Genomic DNA, 19,742 nt, shown 5'->3' with positions numbered 1-19,742 from the left:
TAGCACATGTCTTAGGTGACTCCTGCATTCGTATCTGTATCAATGCAATAATTGTTCAATTATACTAGCCATAGGAAGGACTTTACTCATCTGCAAACTCCTTTTTTGTTTTCTTCAAATATTTGCATCATTTGTTTTTTGGTTGAAATAGTTAAAAATGTCAACTAAGTATCCAAGAGAATAAAAAAAAATATGAAAGTTTGGATCCATTTTATTGGGTCTTTAAACAATTTCATATTATTTTCTCTTGTGTGTGAGTGTGCACATCTTTTACCAATGCATTCGTCGCTACTGCCATCATGTTGACTTAAAACCTACAAAAGTTAACAGAATCAAATCACAACACAATTAGTAAAAACAAGATACGATTATAATATGTCGATTACAGTAAATTTATGACACACTCTACGTACCAATATTGTTTTGGCTTGATTGGCTCTTTAACATTTGTTTTATGTTCTGTACTTTCAAGAAGTTTTGTCAAGTGCATCACTGTAGAGGCATTGTTTGTCGAAATGCGCATCTTGTGAATTAAATTGGTCCTGTTTATGTTATTACAAAGTTTTCGAACCGTTACCGTTTGAGCTCAAAGGATTGGAGTTAAAAAACAAAGTGTGATACTGAATCATCATGATGTAAATAGGGGTTCATGGTATTTTAGGTGTAATACCACCATTGTTTTTCCCCTATTAGTCTTTGTTAAATTTGCACTTTTCAAAAAATTGTGCAGAACTTATCTTTTTTCAAATAAAGAAATACTTGGCATTAGTAAAGTTTTATCCTGTCCAGCACTACAGACAAAATTTCATATAACATTTCATTGCATATAAGAAAATAACCATCACTGGAAATTAACCAATCAAATTTTCACTCTTTTTTTCCTGTGTACAAGCTTTAGTAATAATGTAACCACAAGTTTCCAAAATATTCTATAGAAACACCAAATAAAAAAGAATGGTGCTTTGAAACACCCAAGATATATGTTAATGACTCTGTTATTTTTGCTGCAATGAAACGTAGGATTAATTTCCTACAACTGTCAAATTCAAGGAAATATTTTTTTCGACCCTTTTTCGTATGCAACCGGATGTGACGTTCTATGATTTGGTGGTATTACACCTAAAGAAGACTTTTTTGTTGGATAAACTGAATGTGATTTTTTTCCTTTGTAATACTAGTTATTTTAAGCATTACCGTCAAGTTTTGTCATAATCAGTTCAATAGTTTGAGAAAAAATCTAGTTTTTATAATGTAAGACGACATCTACAGCGATTCGAGCAAAATTTCTTTGCTATCCAAACCAAGCTGCATCATGATGGAATATAGTGTGGACCAATAAATGATCAAATATTTATCTCATCTGCATACAAACAGTTGAATATAATACAAAAGATGACTCTATGATGATAAATACCAATGATGGACCTCTTTGTCTTCATTATAAGGTCCCTTTTGGTCCATTTATACCTCTGATTTCCTTAAAATTTCAACTATTTAGGCCAATAAAACAAAACTTTGGGGTAACTTTCACACATCTATGCAAGAAAATTGATAATAAATGAGTAATTGAAGTATTCAAGCTGAATGAACTATCCATATAAAAGTTTACTGACTCCATGGAGGTTTCAATAAGTCCTTACGTAAAACTTATATTTACGCCGCGCACCAGAGATGACCAAAAAGGACCTTAATAATAGAGCCAAATCGACCCGTCTGAGGGAGTTGAAGCCTTAGTTTCTATATAATTTCAAAATTTATAAACGGACAATTTTTTATAACACTTTGTTATAAATCATTAGTTGAAGAGTTTTATGACCAAAAAGGACCTACAAAAAACTGAAAATCAAATAAAATTTGATATTGTCGTAGTTTAATACTACTTTTGTACTCTCACTTTGCCGTGGTATTAACCAAAACGTATGTAAATTAGGTTTTCAATACAGTGAAGGAAGATCCAGTTCTTCATCTTTGGTTTGCATTCCAAAGGAACATAGAACAGACAAATGATTATTCAGGATTTCCACTTTGGTAGGTATGGTTAGAGTTGAGTTTACAAATGGATTTTCAATACCTAATTCCATTAACAAGCCATTCATGTCAAGTGACAGATACGTAGCAACATTCAAGTCTTTGAAAATGTATGTATCATCAACTCGTCATAGATGCCAGGATTAAAATTTTGTACGCCAGACGCGCTGTTCGTCTACAAAAGACTCATAAGTGACGCTCAAACAAAAAGAAATTAGAAAGGCCAAATAAAGTACGAACTTGAAGCATGTGTACTTATATATCCATTAAGGATGATATCATTAAAATGCTGGACTTTTTATTTCACATCATATTTGTTGAGTTTGATGAATTGATATTTCAACAGACAGTTGGTATTCCAATGGAAACTAATTGTGCACCACTTCTTGCCGATTTGTTCAATTTCTCTTTCAGATGTAATGATGTGCTAGCGCTGTCACTGAATAAAAATAAAAAAAGTCTAAAAAAAAACCCGAACTCCAAGGTACATTCGTAAAGAGGAAGTCCATAAAACCTGACAAATCAAACGGTGTTGTAGTTGATAGTATATTGCCAAAGACGCCGATAAAACGTTTTGTAGTTGATAGTACATACTGTATATAGCACACACCTTCTCGATAAAATACAATTTAAGTAAAATATAAATACAAAGGTAAACAAAATGGAAACAACACTGTAATAAAATAACCCTGTTGCCTCCGAATTGCTCCTCAGGACCCACCTGCACCAGGAACGTACAAAGTCACAAACCCGATAGCAGGATCCATAGATACCGAGTCACGTCAAAAGTCATAAGACCAAAAGAAACACAATAACACGAAGACAAACAAAGGGAAAACTGTAAAGCAAATAAACAAATACACATCGTCAGCACCCAGAATATATAACTCAAGATCATCTTGTATTATTTGTGTAGTAGACACTAAAATATGCATTTCATCAAACTTTTTTTCAGTTCCTTTTATTTGTATTTTTATTAATATGAATACCAGTTTTAAAAAATTGTAAGAAATCGATTGGTATCGAATTTTTAACTATCTAAAGTTCGAATATACAGTTTCTTTTTATCCAAAAGTTTTTTCAAATATCGAATAGCAATTATTGTCCCCTTCATGTATTGATCTTTCCTCGAAATTGACACAGATGAACGACTTAAAAACTAGAATTTATGCACTCATCATATGCTTTTCATTTTATTCATAACTATCGAAGGTAAATATATCGAGATGGTTTATAAGCTCTTCAATTCTACCATTTATGACATATTCGACAAATTGATTTCGTTTATCTTGATGTTATAGTTTAAAGTTCGACTGAATACAATGTAGAATAATTAAGGCAATAGTAGTATACCGCTGTTCAATAGTCATTAATCGATTTAACTGAAAATCAGTTAGAAGCCAGATAATAATTAAAGGACTCATCTTCGCTAGCCAAGGGTTACGATCCACTTCCCTCCTCTTCACCCTTGGCGGATTGAGATAGAATTTCGGAGACACAAGGTAATGATTTTCATTGGTTGCAGTCGAAACTCGCTGCATCCAATCAAAAAGTGCCTATAACATGATTACGTGTAAATGTAGAAAGTGTATGTAAACAACTGCAATGTGCTTATTGTGCAACAAGTCTTTACATCCCTAAACATACGACTATATTTAGTGACAATTTGAATGTTTTTAATCAACTAATATAAGTTACTGTGTATGTTTCTTGCACAAATGCATGAATGTATATTTTCGTTTCCTGCTTTACCAAGTGTGTAGAATCTAGACGCTATCGTGTTTTTACCTCCACATTGAAGATCGATTAGAGTTCAAGTGCTACCATTGGTCAAGAATAATGTATTCGGAATTGGCGTGACTTTAATCTACCGATAGATGGCGCAACATTGCTATCACAAATGTTGGCTTAATCTGCCAAGGGTGAAGAGGAGGGAAGTGAATCGTAACCCTTGGCTAGCGAAGATGTATAGGACTATACAACACAAAAGTTAAACTACAGAATGTCATTTCTCTAAATACATATTTAAAACGTAATATTTACAATGATTAATGCAAGTTATTATTAATCATACGATTTGTTGTGTTTGTTTGTGTTTAACACCACTTTTAGCGACCTTTGATATACCATGCTAGTATTTTGGCGAAGGAAGCCAGTGTATTTTGAGGGAACCACCAACTCTTAGCAGGAAAACTATACATGTGAATAAAATTAAAATAAACGAAAAGAGTCCTAAGAAAAACTGGAAAAAATAGAAATTATATCAAAATAGCATGGAAAACAATAGAAATGTTACTACGAGGAATGAAATTGTCTTTCTATTAAGGTAAGTGATTCATAATGAAACACTTTCATTACCACAAAATTTGTTCCTGTTAACTGAATTAGTAAACTAATAAAATACTGCCGACAATTCCATATTTCAGAACAAGCTACAATCGACGACCAAACATATCATTTAATAGAAATATTGTAGCTTACCAGATTCTGTATGTTCATTTATATGCTGACATATATCCATCTATACAAATGTTTCTTTTCTTTCCGTAACAGGTTGTATTTCAAATTACTTAATCCATCATTTTTCCACACTTCATACGAATATTTTAAAAATTTTCTCCTGTAATATAAACACAAAAAACTTTTTACAAAACATCAAAACTAAACTAAACTGTCAGCGTATCATTGAAAGACAAGCGACAGATACTGAGGCCGATGAAACTTGAAAGCATCTATATTTTGTTTATAATACTTTGATAAAGGTGTTAGTGAGATAAACATAATATTCCTCAGCAATGACTAAACAAATTCGAATATTCTTCTGTGATTTCAATTTTCTTCATGACTGAGTTCTACGACGTTTTATAATTTAGATTGTGTATTGTGCTTGTTGCGGTTTTATTTTCAACCCCAAGAGGATCACTCAGAGTTTTTTACATTTTATAAAACAAAATTAGGAAACGTTATATGATACAATTCTGTTAATAATAAAAATGTACAAGTATTGCATCAGTGACCATTTTGTGTTTACGCAAATTGTACGCAATATTTTGATTTATCAAATATGATTAAATGAACCTGCTGCTTTATTATAATGAAGTTATGTTATTATCAAATACTCAACAACAGTCCTTAGCAATGTTTCCCGTTACAATAGTAGTTAATTCTCTTTGAAATCTTCTTTAGCAGCCATGAACATTAGTGATAAAGAGTTTTCTTCTTTGTATAATCAATGACAACTGATATCACCTCATTAAATTCATCTATGAAGTCGATTTTCCAGGTTAAGACTTATTATATTACAAATGAGTCTTTATTTGAACAGTTTGATACTGTAATTGCAAAACGCTAAACTACAACCTGTTTTGGTAATTTAAACTTTTTCGTCTAATTTTTAAATAAGGCTTGACAAATTTTGTTGATTTTCCAAATGAGTACTTGACCAAAATGATAATTTCGGTCATTTTTTAATTGAAACGAATTAGTCTCTATGGAGTCGTATGAGAAAAGAGTAACGAAAGATATCAAAGTGATATTCAAACTCACAAGGCGAAATCAAACTGACAATGTCAAGGCAAAAAACCACAAAAAAAAAACGACAAATGGAAAAACAACAGTACACAAAACAAAAATGGAATACTAAAGACTGAGCAACAGGAACCCCAACAAAAACAAGGGGTGATCTCAGGTGCTCCATAAGGACAAGCTTATCCTGATCCACATGTGGCACCCGTCGTCATATTATGAAAGTACAAACCCGGTGATAAGTCTAATTACGTAGATCACATTCCAGTAAAATAGGACGGGATTGTGGTTACGACAATTGGAACATATCCGTCGTCATCTGTTAAACAGATATTCTATAACGGTCAACCAACTCGTGATGGCGTCCGTAAACTTTTTGAAGGGATGATTTCAACGTCACCACTTTATGTTCTTGGTTCAATAACTTCCTTGTAAGCAGCAAACTTCTATCAAGGAAATCCTGATTGGAATTGCAAACTCTAGAATATCGCATCAACTGGTAGATATATAATCCAGATGCAGGCGCTGCTGAAATGTTTCTGTATAGAAAAAGAAAGTAAACAATTGGGAAGCTGAAATCATCTCTTTTGGCATGAAGTTTGGTTATCAACTGATAGCAACATAATGTGCTAAAACTCATAGAAATTGACAGTACGGAGATAACTTTGGAAAACTATGACTGTTTAAAACTTGAAAGTTGAGAATTAAAAAAATCCAGATTATGTTTGGAATTGTTTGCATGATATGACACATTTATGACAAGAACATATTTTAAATGGAAGAGGTGACTTGCTTTTTGTCGATAAAAACAATTGATTATCAAAACTTCAATACATATAGTAGATATTGAAAAGTTTGTCTCAGTTCAGATTTTGTTTTCTTAGTATACATGTAAGATAAAACTCAGTTTTGTTATTAATTAAGCATTATATTTAGATAATAAAGCTCACTGTCAGATGAACACGGATAATTTTGATTTGTCGAAATCATTCTCCCATCATCTTTACCTCCATTGCGACATCATCAAATTAGATTTGATACCGCACTTGTACTTACTATTAGCAACACGCAAAAAACAGATGGAACTTGTGGAGCAGGGTACGATAACCCTAATAGACCATCTGAGATTAACCCCGGTTGTTGTTGGGATCGTACTTCTCAGCCTTTATATGAAGTGTTTTGTAGACTTTTTTTTCACCGTTGTTCTTTTGTTGTTTTTGTCTTGGTTTTGTCGGTATCTCTTAGTTAACGTTGATCTGATATCATATAAGTAAAGAATTATTTTATTTAAGGACCAGAACACATACACACTTATAGCATTATACAGCTGGCACAATGCATGTGTACCTATATTTTAATAAGTTATTGAAGTACCGCTGAAAACTCGCAACACTTCGACGATTAAAAAGGAACACACATCAGTTGTCCTTTTAAGTATAAGCAATGTACTTAAACGTGTAGACGAATTATTATAGGATAAAGTGGGTTTCCTGTATTTTTTGTATGCTCTGTTATCTGAACTATAACGTTATATAAAATAGATACATTTTACATTCAAATTAAAATTATGTCCAAAGTCGGGAATTCATCTATGTTTTGTTATTTCGGATATTTATATTTGGTTTTATAACCAAAACAGTGTGTAGTTCAGCCTAGAGCTTTTAAACTCTTATTCATTCTGATTATGTTAGACTTTGGATACTTTTTAGCATGATACACTCCCGTATTTTAGTTATATTGAGACTGTATGTTGACCTTAGGATGTCTTTTGGGTTTTTTTGTTTTTTTTTTTGTTTTTTTTTGTATTTCGGTTGCTTTATTACTGATTAATACCCGTTTCCTTTATATTTAAATTCAGAAAATAGAAGCCGATGTGCTGACGTTTTTTTTTTTTTTTTTTGACCGATTTTAGAGATGAAAATCGAATACATAGATGGATTAGGTTTCGATAATTAGCTCAGATGTAAAGAAATGAAGTATGCCAAGCATTCATTATTGTGTGTTGAATGCTGAGCGTCTATATTTATAAATTCCCATGTTTTCAGACATCATTTTGATTTTCAATATTCGACATTTGTACCGGTGACCTACATATAGAAATATGGAATATCTATAAAGGTATCGGATATGACATTATCTTTATTATTCAAAATATGAAAATTGACATAATTATCATTTTGGAAATACCTATCACTGTTCTTTTCAGCAGGCTCGTGGTTAACACTACCACAAATCCCAAAATCTTCAAACGGCCGAATTAATTCATACTTGTTGAATTTTATCCTAAAACGATAATAATTATGATCAGGAAAAAGACTTTCATCCTTTAGACAATGATTGTCCTAAACAATTATAAAACGTAAATTTGAAAATACTCTATCATGTTTGACATAATTACCTAGAAAACTGCGTCTGTCATATTTGACCAATTACAAAATCTTTTGATTCTTTAGAATAAGAATTCATGCTAAGCGTTTCAAAACATTTTAGTTTTAGTTAATCATTCATATCTTGTATGTAAACTCTATATAAGAGAAGTCCTTTATCTTTTATCAGTTGCAAATCCTCAGACATTAAAGGTGTCCTGATTACTATAGATAATAAAACACATAACATCAAAATATCAAAATATCTTAATTTGTTGATGATACAACACTTCTGTGAAGTTAAAAAATGGATATATCAAAATCTATGATTATAAAATCGAAACGTTTGGTACTTTCTATGTTCTGGAAATATTTGCCTAACTTGAAGATTATCACTACCAAATTTTGCAAAAATCTGGGTAAAAGTTTCTTGTGTTTAACCTAAGTTTAGATAATGTAATTTCACTCAAAGAATCGGGAAAATACCAGATTTTTATTTACAAGTAATTTTGAGTTGGATGAAATCAGGAGTAGGTTTAACATAATTTACAGATCACTTTTAGAATATTCGAAAAGAAATTGTTTGGGGAAATAGATTTAACACATATTGCAAAACTGGGTAACACATGGGTTGGTTTATGTTAACGACATATTGTGTCATGAGGGAAAATAAACATAAGGTTTTAATATAGGAAAGTGGATCAATAAGGTTACCTTCTATACAAGTCATCATCTTTTCCTCCCCATAAGTGATACGAAAACGATTTTATATTTAAAATTTAAAAAAGACAACAACATGAATATTTTAAGATGGAAACTGCCACAGCTTATTATTCAAAGCCGTTACCATTAGAAATAGAATCTAATCTAGAATATTGAGTCCGCAAATAGATACGTGTTTGCATAGCAATATGTTTCCAAAGATGATTTAAAATTATAGGAACTTATACTTTGATATTTGGATTGGAAAAATCATTTTAGCGGTTGTCATGGCATATCAATCAGTTGTATCGCAGCCACAATGATAAGTTCTTGTATTTGAATTACTATGTTAACAATGCACGTGATAATAATTATATCGATCTGATGGATGTTACGAAGTTTTTTTCATTTGAGGTTAACAAAAACGATTTGACAAATCTAAAAAGGAACATTTTATTTTTCAACACTTAACATACAAGTAGAAACCTAATTTCAAGGTGTACATCGAATTTTGAAGGTTAAAAGCTTTTTCTAGATAGAACATTCTTACAAAATTTTATCACACAAGTAGATACTAACTGTGACTTTATAATATTCTTCATGCAGGAAATTGATGAAAACTTTACATTTCTCATCCAGCTTTGTAGGGTAATACTGTTCAAAACACTTGCTATGGCTTTTTCAATTTGAGATATATGGTATGAAATGGCATGCATATAAATCTTCCGTTAGGTACGAAATGGCACACTTGTAAATCTTCCGTGAGGTACACAACGGTATACATATAAGCTTCAATAAGGTACAAAATTGCATACATATGAATATCACATGAGGTACGAAATTGCATACATATAAATCTTCCATTAGGTACGAATTGACAAAATTCTTTTATTTAATATCACTTTGTTTATTTATATTTTGAAGCAATACTTAAATATTTCATCTGTTTTTCTGCATTGTTTGTTTCAGGGATTGCACAAAATTGTGTCTTCCTGTATACAGTTGATTACGTTACTGAATGAACATTTATGTAAAGTGTAGCAAGGGATAATAAGTGATGTACTGCAAGATTTCTTATCTACATACTAAGAACTAATTTGTTGTAACTATTTGTAAACAATTCTCGTTTTCTTACCAAAATCACCAACTCTTCTGGATTTCTCAAAAAGGAAAGTATGGTTTTCGATAAGGAATGCTAATTGTTTTCTATTGACTACAATATTTACCTTCTATACAAGTCATCATCTTCTCCTCCCCATCCAAAGAACTGATTGGAATATCCGTTTATTTTTTCGAACTGCTCTTTTGAGAATGTTATTATTCCACCTGCCAACTTTTCATATATTAAACTGAAACGAATCAACAGTTACAACATAATAAAATAATCATATCATACATAGATATTTCTCGGCTTCAGATTATTAAATGTTATAGTCTTAAAACTATGTTTCAAATACATTAAAATTATCTGACGATAGAATTCTATCAGGATACTCAATATGATCCATAAGACATTTTCCAGCATCATTGTTACTTAATAACAAGACAATCATTGACGCACTTTGCCTGTATACGCCGAAAGCGTATTTCACTAAATCCATTTTATCGATACGTTACTCGGAAAACATGTGCTATACATTAATTAGATTTATCTTCAAGTAGCTGTAGTTATTCCTTGATCTGTACTTTGTATCTAGTGTCATATAAGTCTTGGTACAACATATGTTTATAGATATTATAAGTTATCTACGTTCATATCCGTAGATATGGATATTTTAACACCCTGAAGTATCCAAATACACCTTGAGGCGCAGCCGAAGGGTGTATATTGTACTGAAGGGTGTTAAAATATCCATATCTACGGATATGAACGTAGATAACGAATTTATCCCCGGTCTTAGTCTAAATCTGGCGATTTTTAGAGAAATTCGACCACAAAGTTTAACGTGAAAGCAACGTTTTTTTCATTTTTTAAATATCTTTTATTGAAATTTGGGAATTTGACATATTTTTAACGGGGTGTAGGGTACTACCTTTGGTAGAACCCTACATGTAGACAAATATAAGAAGTTTTTAAACTAAAGACAGAGAAACTGAAATGGGTCGAATTTGGCGCGCAATGTTGTGAGAGTTACATCATAAACGGTGTGACGTCAACGTGGGTCATTTGCATAGCTAGGTCAGTAGTACCATTCATTGACAATGTGGCTGCATAGTGATGCATTTACTAAAATGAGTGCGAATAATCGATATAATTAGATAAAATCGTTAGTGGATTACGTATTTAATTATACAGACATCATGGAAAATCTACAGAATTCGATATTTCATAAAGATCAACCATGGAACTAAGGAATACGCGCGTGAAATTCCCCGATGTAATGGGTAGCAACGTCCGGGGACATGGGTTAGCAACACCCAGGGGCTATGGGTTTTGTAACGACGTGCGTTAACCAATCAAACTCCTAGAAATATACTAAGCCGGGGATAATGTACGAGGTTGGAGGATCTGGACCATTTGTCCCATGGACTCCTGACCCCATTAGTGCATATTTCGTTCTTCTTGCAATTTGTATTCTTTCTTGAATATTTATTTGACCATCGTTCTTCTCAGCTCTTATAATACCTAGGTGTACACCTGATTCAGCATTGTTTACCTCATTTCCATCTAGATTCAATTTATAGTTGCTTTTTGTCTTTAAATATCAATAACTTGGGTTTTCATTGGATGTATAGTATAACGATGTTCATTGGCATATCATATGCTATATCGTCAGCACATGTTGGGGTGCCTGCATATATATTTCCAAGGTGATATCCGATATCATTTTGTTCTAATTCTACAAGAAGATCTTGGACGAAGATTTTATAAAGATAAGTGAACAATATACCTCCCTGTCTCACACCCTGTTTGATATTACATGGAGTACCGTCCTGCTATTTTACTTTTGATGTCAAGTCGTTATAATTTCTATAAGGCCCTTCCAATACACTGGATATATTTCTTGGTTCAGTATTTTATCCATCAGAATGTAATGTTATTCTACGTCAAATGCAGATTTTACGTCCAGAATGTTTATATAGAAATTTTCGGATCCTTTTTTTCCCTCATATCTAGCTTATGATATAATTTGTCTGGCCATTATTGGAGACATACCTCTTGTAAAGCCAAACTGTACATGCTGTACGTCTGTTTTTTTATTCTAATTTCAGTTTGTTTAGGTATAAGTACTCAAATTTTTTTCCAGTAACTGGTGTCACTGTTTTACCTCTATAATTACTTAACACAGTAGGATCCTTATTTTTTCAGGCACTGGAGTGAGTATACCTGATTTGAATGAGATTAGAACCTTCCTAGTATATACTAGTAATAAGATGTTATTAAATATTGCTGTTATTGCAGGTGTTACATTTTTTTTTTAAATGTTCTGCTGTGAGTCCAAATTCATCAAGACGTTTTTTGGTGTTAAGACAATCTATTGCTTTCTCCATTTCAGATTCTTTAAACAATTCTGGAACATCTGTACAATGTTTTAAGGCCTTCTGAATACAGCTTTGTCTAACTTTACATAAATTTAAATAACTACAGTCTTACTGTTCTACTTTAGGGATACTTAGATCTTCATAGTTATGTGCAACGCCCATCCTTTGGTCTTCAGGAAGGTAAATGTATTCACCATTGATTTTAAGACAATAGGTTGTTGTTCGATGGTTACTTCCGTCCCTATTTATCAGCCTATAGAATAGATGTGTGTTAGGATTGTTTATTATTTGCTTGTAAAGTTTCTGTCCGTCCAATGCTTGCTCTTCTCTTAATTTGCTTCTTAGCTTCTTCTTTCATTCTTGAGCTCATCTGCTAAGAAGTGTTCTTTTGATTTTCCAGCACTCTGCCATTTCTTATATATTTTTCTACATATTTTTAAATTTTAAGGATTTCAGGAGAGGCTTTCCAGTTTAGACCCTTCGTTTGCAACAGTTTAGTTGGAATTGTTATTTTTCCTGCATTATATCAATGCTTCCATTAATATGTATAATTGTATGTTTACAATTGTTTGCATTCTCAATTGAGCATATATCACTTTGAATGATACTATTGTAATTCATTTTGTCAATTTGATCCCATAACATTTTGTACTTTGCTTTATTATTTTGTTGGTTTGACTTTCTGATCTTTGTCATTTGAGAAGCTATTTCCATCTTTACAATTGTATGTGCCGAAGGGTTTGCACAGGATTTTTTCTCAATTGTAGTTTACTACTGAATTTTTATCTTGAACCAGCAAGTAATCAATTTGCGACGAGGAGTTGCTAGCGTGATGGAAGAATGTGTGAATATTTACTAAATCGACTCCAGTAGTCAGATTCATGTTCTTAATGAATTTCCTAAGCATTTTGTCATGTTTGTTTGCTCTAGATGTTTGTAATGTTCATTTTAAGTCTCCCAATAGTACAATTTTGTGAGTATTTTCATATTTTTGTATTGTATAAAGATAATGTTCAGGTAAATATGCTAGATATATTTACTGGAGGTGTGATGAAATTATTAAAGCCATAAATTTTCTCCTTGACAAAGTTCATTTATGTACGTTTCAGCAATAAAGTTTATCGACGGATTGTAGGTATTCTTATGGGCGCCAATTGTGCGCCTTTAATATCAGACTTGTTCCTGTATTGTTATGAATCATAGTTTTGCCAAACTCAGTAAAGACCCATCTAAATTCCATTTAATTGATAAATTCAACAACATTTACCGTGATGATATTTTTTTCGTTAAATAATCAAGAATTCTCTAAATATACTGCCCAAATATACCCCGAGGAGCTTACCTTAAATAAATAAAATATTAACAGCAATAAGTGTCCTTTGTTAGATTTAGACATTTCAGTTTTACACCAGAAACTCTACACAAAAATTTACGACAACAGGGATGATTTTTCTTTCCCTATTGTTAATTTTCCTTTTTAGACGGTGATGTTCTCCTTGTACCATCTTACGGTGTTTATGTATCCCAACTCGTTTGTTTATGCCCGTGTCTGCAGTGACGTTTTGGATTTCAATGAGCGTTACCTATGTATTACTGGTAAATTATTAAGTCAGGGATTTCGTTAGCACAAATTACTTAAAACCTTTACTTAATTCTTCCATAGATACAAAAATTTGGTTTGCAAGTATGGCTGTACCTGTAAAACTTATTTCAAACGGAACAGCACATTCTAAATTGTACGGTGATGTTGTTAACCGAGCCCGGAAATTTATATACGATCCGGGTAAACTTATCAATCCTTTAAATAAACTTATTCTAAAAGGTTACAAATTCAACACTGTAATTAGATCTTTGAATATTGTTTCTATTGGTATAAACATTGATTTTGTTATCAGTAAATTAAAATCAAACCAAATAGTTTTGTTATACAGATATGCACCTTAACGGTACTGCGATACCTTTATTTTGGCATTGCACAAGGTCACGTTTTTCTCTGACTGTTAATGACGTCTTTACACTAAATCCTTTGGATGTTGGATGTTTACTGATTGATATTTTAGTCTTAGATACATGATTTTTGTATTAGTTGTTATTGGCTTTGAACTAGCTGTCAGTAACTGCAAGTAATCTAGGATCTGTACTTAATGTCCATTTTGTTGATAGGGATGAGGGATGGATAAATATCCTGCCACGCCCGGTCTGTGTATTTGTTTTATGTTTACTTGCTTTGTATTGATTTGATGAGTTAAGCTTTTTCCAACTGATTTTTATTGTTTGTTCTTATATTGTGCTGTTACATCACTGTCCCAGGTTAAAAGGGGAGGGGGTTGAACGCTCACAAACATGTTTAACCCCGCCACATTCTGTATGTGCCTGTCCAAAGTCAGGAGCCTGTAGTTCAGTGGTTGTCACTGGTTCATGTCTGTCATATTTGTTTTTCGTTAATTATTTTTTTATAAATTAGGCCGTTAGTTTTCTCAATTGAATTATTTCATATTTTTCATGTCGGGGCCTTTTATAGCCGACTATACGGTATGGGTTTTTTCTCATTGTTGAAGGCCGTACGGTTGCCTTTAATTGCTTACATCCACTTTATTTGAACTTTGGTGGATAGTTGTCTCATTGGCAATCATACCTCATCTCCTTATTTTTATATTCTGTATATTCGGAATGAGAGTCAGAATTTTGGGTTGGCATATAATGATTTATATGGCAAATACCATTGGTTGCTGCAATACTGATTGCTATGATCCTTTCATTTCCGTCTTTCAGTTTCCTGATTCTGCTTGACCATTGTTTGGGCACAGAACAGGTACCCCTCCTCTTCCTTTTGGTTATTTAAAACTATCCAAAGGGTCGTGTGTATTATAACATTATGTCTGATCATCCATCTTTGGGAGTATTTGTTTTATTTCCCTTTTTACACATGTAATTGAAATTGTCAATATTATTGATTATGGGTAGTAGTTATTAGTAATGCCTAGCAAAAACTAGTAATTCATTTCTCTGTAATTGCAAGCAATATTTTTTGTAATTCCCAGTAAGACGGTTTGGTAATTTATAGTAAAAGCAAGTAATGTTTAAAAATTAAATTATTAGTAATTACAAGTAATTCTAGAAGTAATCATAAGTAATAACTAGAACTATCAAAAGTTATTCAAAGAAATAACCTAAGAAAATGCAGATATTTGAAAGTAAAACCTAGTAATTCTGTGTAATTACGTTAACTATATAATTATAACCTTTTCATATAAGTCATTAGACATTACATGTATTAATCAACACATGTTTTTGTTGACATGATGAAAGTATATTGATTGAAAACGCAGCATTAAGACAGAATACGTTCATGGGTCAAAACCAACATGCAATGACCGATATACAAAGACTGCAATTGTTTTATCATAAAATCGTATTATTCTAAAGTTGTAACTAACCTTTCAAGAATGACCATTCAATATATGGACTATCTCTTTAATGTATATTTTTTTGTTCATTCCAAAGAGTACAAACAGTGGCCAGAAAGATGAATACCGTTCCAATCTTATTGTGAATTTCTCCCTTCCTTTTATGAATGTCAAAATAAAAAACTGGAAACTTTTCATCCAACTCAGCATTGTTCAAATTTTCAAATTAAAGTCTGATCACAGCTAAGCAAAGTCCAAATGAAAGATCGATTCTAATAGGCAGAACTTCTTAATCTGAATCTCTTATCGAATACTAGCTATTCAAAACTGGAATTCATAATTGTTTTTAGTAATACATATATGAGGTCAATTAGTGTCTAAATCAATGAGAACCAGTCAATAAGTGTTTGTGTTTTTGTAACAGAAAATTGCCATGAATGGACAAATGTCAGCTTTAGTAATATGATGGTATAATAATCCGAGTAATTGCAAGTAATTATTTTAAGTAACTCAAAGTTTTATGTTACGAAATTGCAAGTAATCAAAAGCTTGTGAAATTTGCTATTATATAGTTAGATCAAAGTTGTTCAGAAGCAAAAAAGTCTGAATATGTGTGTCAGTGAAAGCTGGATACTAAACACCTAATTATTTTCCTTATATCAATCCATGTTGAAGTGAAATTATTTTTTCTGATAGATTAAATAGATTAAATTGTCAGTAAATGTAACCATTTTTAGTAGTCGCCAAGTAAATTACCTAAGCAACATCAAGTTAAAATATTATCTAGTAATTATTCTTTTTTACAAAACAGATATAAAGCATGTCTAGTAATAAGTATTGGGTTTTCTAGTAATTAGAAGAACATTCACTAAAGTGTTACTTCATTTGAGTAAATTAAAATAGTCTTAGTAAATCTAAATACTAGTATTCTTTATTTACTTACATTTTTAATTATACAAATGTTACTTAATAGTAAGTAATAATTAGTTATACCAATAGTAAGTAATTGCAAGTAAATTCAAAGTAAGATTTTTACTTAAATTAAATACAGAAAAATACTAAGTAATTATTTTTAGAGAAAGTGGATCATCACTATATATTTCCTCAGATAGAATTTTCTTATAATATGACAAAATGTATATTTTAACATTCTTCATCAAAAATATATAATAAAAAGAAAGGGTCAGCGTGCTAATTTTTACGCTACAAGTCGTGCATAGTTGCCCAATTTTGCATAGATTATTTAAATTATTCATGAAAAAAACACTTTTTTGAGAATAAACAGAAATCTACGATATAAAATTTTAATATAAAATACGAGAAGCTAGGTTTTATAATATGCTTCAAGAAAGTTAAAGAAAAAATGGTGTCATCGAACTTGTTTTCTTGATACAAGTGACAAAATAATAATTTAATTAACATTCCTTTTTTTTAAAATTACTATAAGAGTTATCCTCCCTTATATGGCTAAGTTGAAAAATTGAATCGAACAAAATTTGGTAAAACAGTATGAAAAGTGCAATATATCACTTATTTTTTTCTTAATTTGAATAAACAGTCTTACACATTAATTGCAAATATGTCTGCAGATTTAAGCAAAGAACTAGACCGATTGTGTACTGCTATTTTACAATCCAAGATGGCGGTTTACGGTTATTCTACCTTAAGTATTGTTAGGAGTTTTAGTCATTATTCAGATATTTTCTAATTTTACATTCAGAACTTTCAGACGTTCGTTTGACGTAAACCCTGTACTTTTCAGTAGCTTTTAAGACGATTATAACTTTCCTGAATTGTCAGGTAAATAACAACCACTAAACAGTCTGATAATGAACTGAACCTAAATTAATTAACTGAAGGTGATGTGTATGAACAATACTAAATTAACCACAGTGAGTAAGTATGAAATTTAACTGAAAGACAGAGCTTGACTTATTTACGTATTGATCAGTCTTAAAAGACCTTTTCACATCAAAATGGCCAATCAAATTTGTCCCGTTTAGTATGATACAAACAATATGAAATCAATGTATTATATATCAAAATTTTAAATAAATTTTAACGTTCTTTTTACATTTTTTGTTACTTGTAACAGCACTCTCCCATGTTATGGGGGAAATTGAGCGCTCAGATACATTGTTTACCAGGCCAAATTTATTATCTCCTGTTCCAATTCTGAAGCTTATAGATCGGTGGTTGTCGTTGGTTGCTGTTTGTCATATTTGATTTTCGTTTATTTATTTACATAAATCAGATCGTTGGTTTCTATAGCTTACTTTACGGTATTTGGTTTGACATTGTTGATGACCGCACATTGCCCTATAGTTGATTAAACCCTTGTCATCTGGGTCTGGTGGATAGTTGTCTCATTGCAAATCATACCACGTCCCATATTTTATATTTTGTAAATTGACTACGAATCCTTTTTAAAATATATTATGAAAAACTTACCGGTATCCAAATTGCTCTACCTTAACTGACATGTGAATTGGATTGTCAGAACACACGTAAAAGTTTCTGTCATCTTCGGGTAAAACATCAACGTCATGAAATACTATACAGTCATATTCCATGTCAGATACGGCCTCTTTGAATCCAATATTTGCCATCATACCTCTATTAAATGGCAAACCGGATTTCTAAAATGTTTGTTATGTTAAAGCATTACGAAAATATTATACCGATCATTTGGCATTATAAATATATTTTATGATAATATCAACAGCATCCAATAAGCATCAACAGCTTAAAAACGTGTATAAAACTGTAAAATCTATAATAATGACAGAATCATTAATTTTCTTTAGCTTTTATTGTACAGATGCAGAGCTAATGAGTAAATATATAGATTTAGGTCCGGGAGTAAAATCATCGAAACTTAGAAAGCTGATCTAAACATGCCTGCACCATCGCCCGATTCCAAAATCAATTGCAGGAGCTTATGTCAAAAATGATGTTTAGCACATAATTCAGATAATATGTTGAAGAGGTATTATATATTGCTTTCAAGGCAGCTTTTGAATTCGAAACAAGTGTTCTTAAAGTCGTCTCTTTGAACGTTTTACGTTTATTTGAATTTCACTTTTGAATATTTATGTGACAGATAAATACATTTATGTTCAACTTGTCGTAGTCACAATTTCTTGTGTTTGACTTTTTACAATGGGTGAAACCAAAAGAAAAAGTTGACTTATCATCCCTGATCACCTGAGTTCATCCTTTTGTTTTGGTTGGTCAATTTATAGTTTTTATGTTAAGATGTTATGTGGAATTTGTATGCCTCTGCCTTAGTAATGTTGATATCTGTCTTTCTTTGATAATTGTTTTTTTACCTTCTCCTTGGTATCTTCTTTCATTTTTCAATTATTTACATTTGACTGAATCAATTCTTTTTTAAGTCTTTTTCTAAGAATCTTACCTGCTCGATAACATATATCGCAAATTCTAGTTGTTGTCGCTTTAGTTTTGGTATCATGTTATTCAAAAAGACTTGGAGTTGTTTTTTTCTGTCTCTGTATGGGACAATAATGGCAACTTTCTGTACAGGTGTACAGTTGGGTGGTCCATAATGTCCACCTTCCATATAGGAATGAATACTTTTCAAAATAGTCATGTTCAAAACAGATCTATTCAGTGGTATATACCCATCTGAAAGAGTTGGAAAAACAATGAAAATAAGGGGAAAACAAAGATTTTGTCAATTATGTACATATGTTGTACATGGTATACATGTCTTCAGATAACAATACTTGAGACCTGATCTATAAAACCCGTGAACTTATAAATGATATGAAATTAAAACATTTATATGTATGTTAATGTTTTATAATAAAATTATATTGTGCGACGGAATTAGGTTTCTTGATTTAATTCATCAGTAACGCTCAAACCAAACTAAATGTATTTGAAAGACAGTGATGTATAAGTACGTAGACAACTCATTGCGTATGTCATTATGCATTTACTTTACTTCATGTTAATTTCAATAACAGTATTTAATTTAATGGTGAGCAGTTTGGATTTCCAATTCACGTTTAGTTATTCCGCTGATCGTGATATCATAAGAGGATATGAAGCTCTAGACCACTAATTTGCAATTTATTCTACGTTTTCATCACTACTAGGTTAATTCATATACTGCAGGTTTATGCATTTTGTGGTAGTCGAACTACTGTATCTCTAGTGTATCCTAATTGGCCAGGACTGTCAATTTTCCTACCGATGGCCGGTG

The 19,742-nt window shown here is 31.6% G+C and overlaps 1 protein-coding gene across 1 annotated transcript; it reads right to left on the bottom strand.

Moving 5' to 3' along the window:
• Nucleotides 1-242: 242 nt before the first annotated feature.
• On the bottom strand, nt 243-19,153 carry LOC127714380 (beta-1,4-galactosyltransferase 4-like). Its single transcript, XM_052220436.1, has 6 exons — nt 18,930-19,153; nt 17,963-18,150; nt 9,848-9,970; nt 7,741-7,836; nt 4,510-4,648; nt 243-314 (listed from the first exon to the last, which is right to left on the bottom strand). Exons 1-5 carry the CDS (start codon nt 19,122-19,124, stop codon nt 4,528-4,530), a joined length of 723 nt encoding a protein of 240 aa, XP_052076396.1. The 5' UTR covers nt 19,125-19,153; the 3' UTR covers nt 243-314; nt 4,510-4,527.
• Between the last annotated feature and the right edge of the window lie 589 nt (nt 19,154-19,742).

Source organism: Mytilus californianus, unplaced genomic scaffold, assembly GCF_021869535.1.
Source record: "Mytilus californianus isolate M0D057914Y unplaced genomic scaffold, xbMytCali1.0.p SCAF_9, whole genome shotgun sequence".
NCBI classification, from domain to species: Eukaryota; Metazoa; Mollusca; class Bivalvia; order Mytilida; family Mytilidae; genus Mytilus; species Mytilus californianus.
The sequence above is the reverse complement of the archived record's forward strand: the minus strand, read 5'-3'. Positions and strand labels throughout refer to the sequence as shown.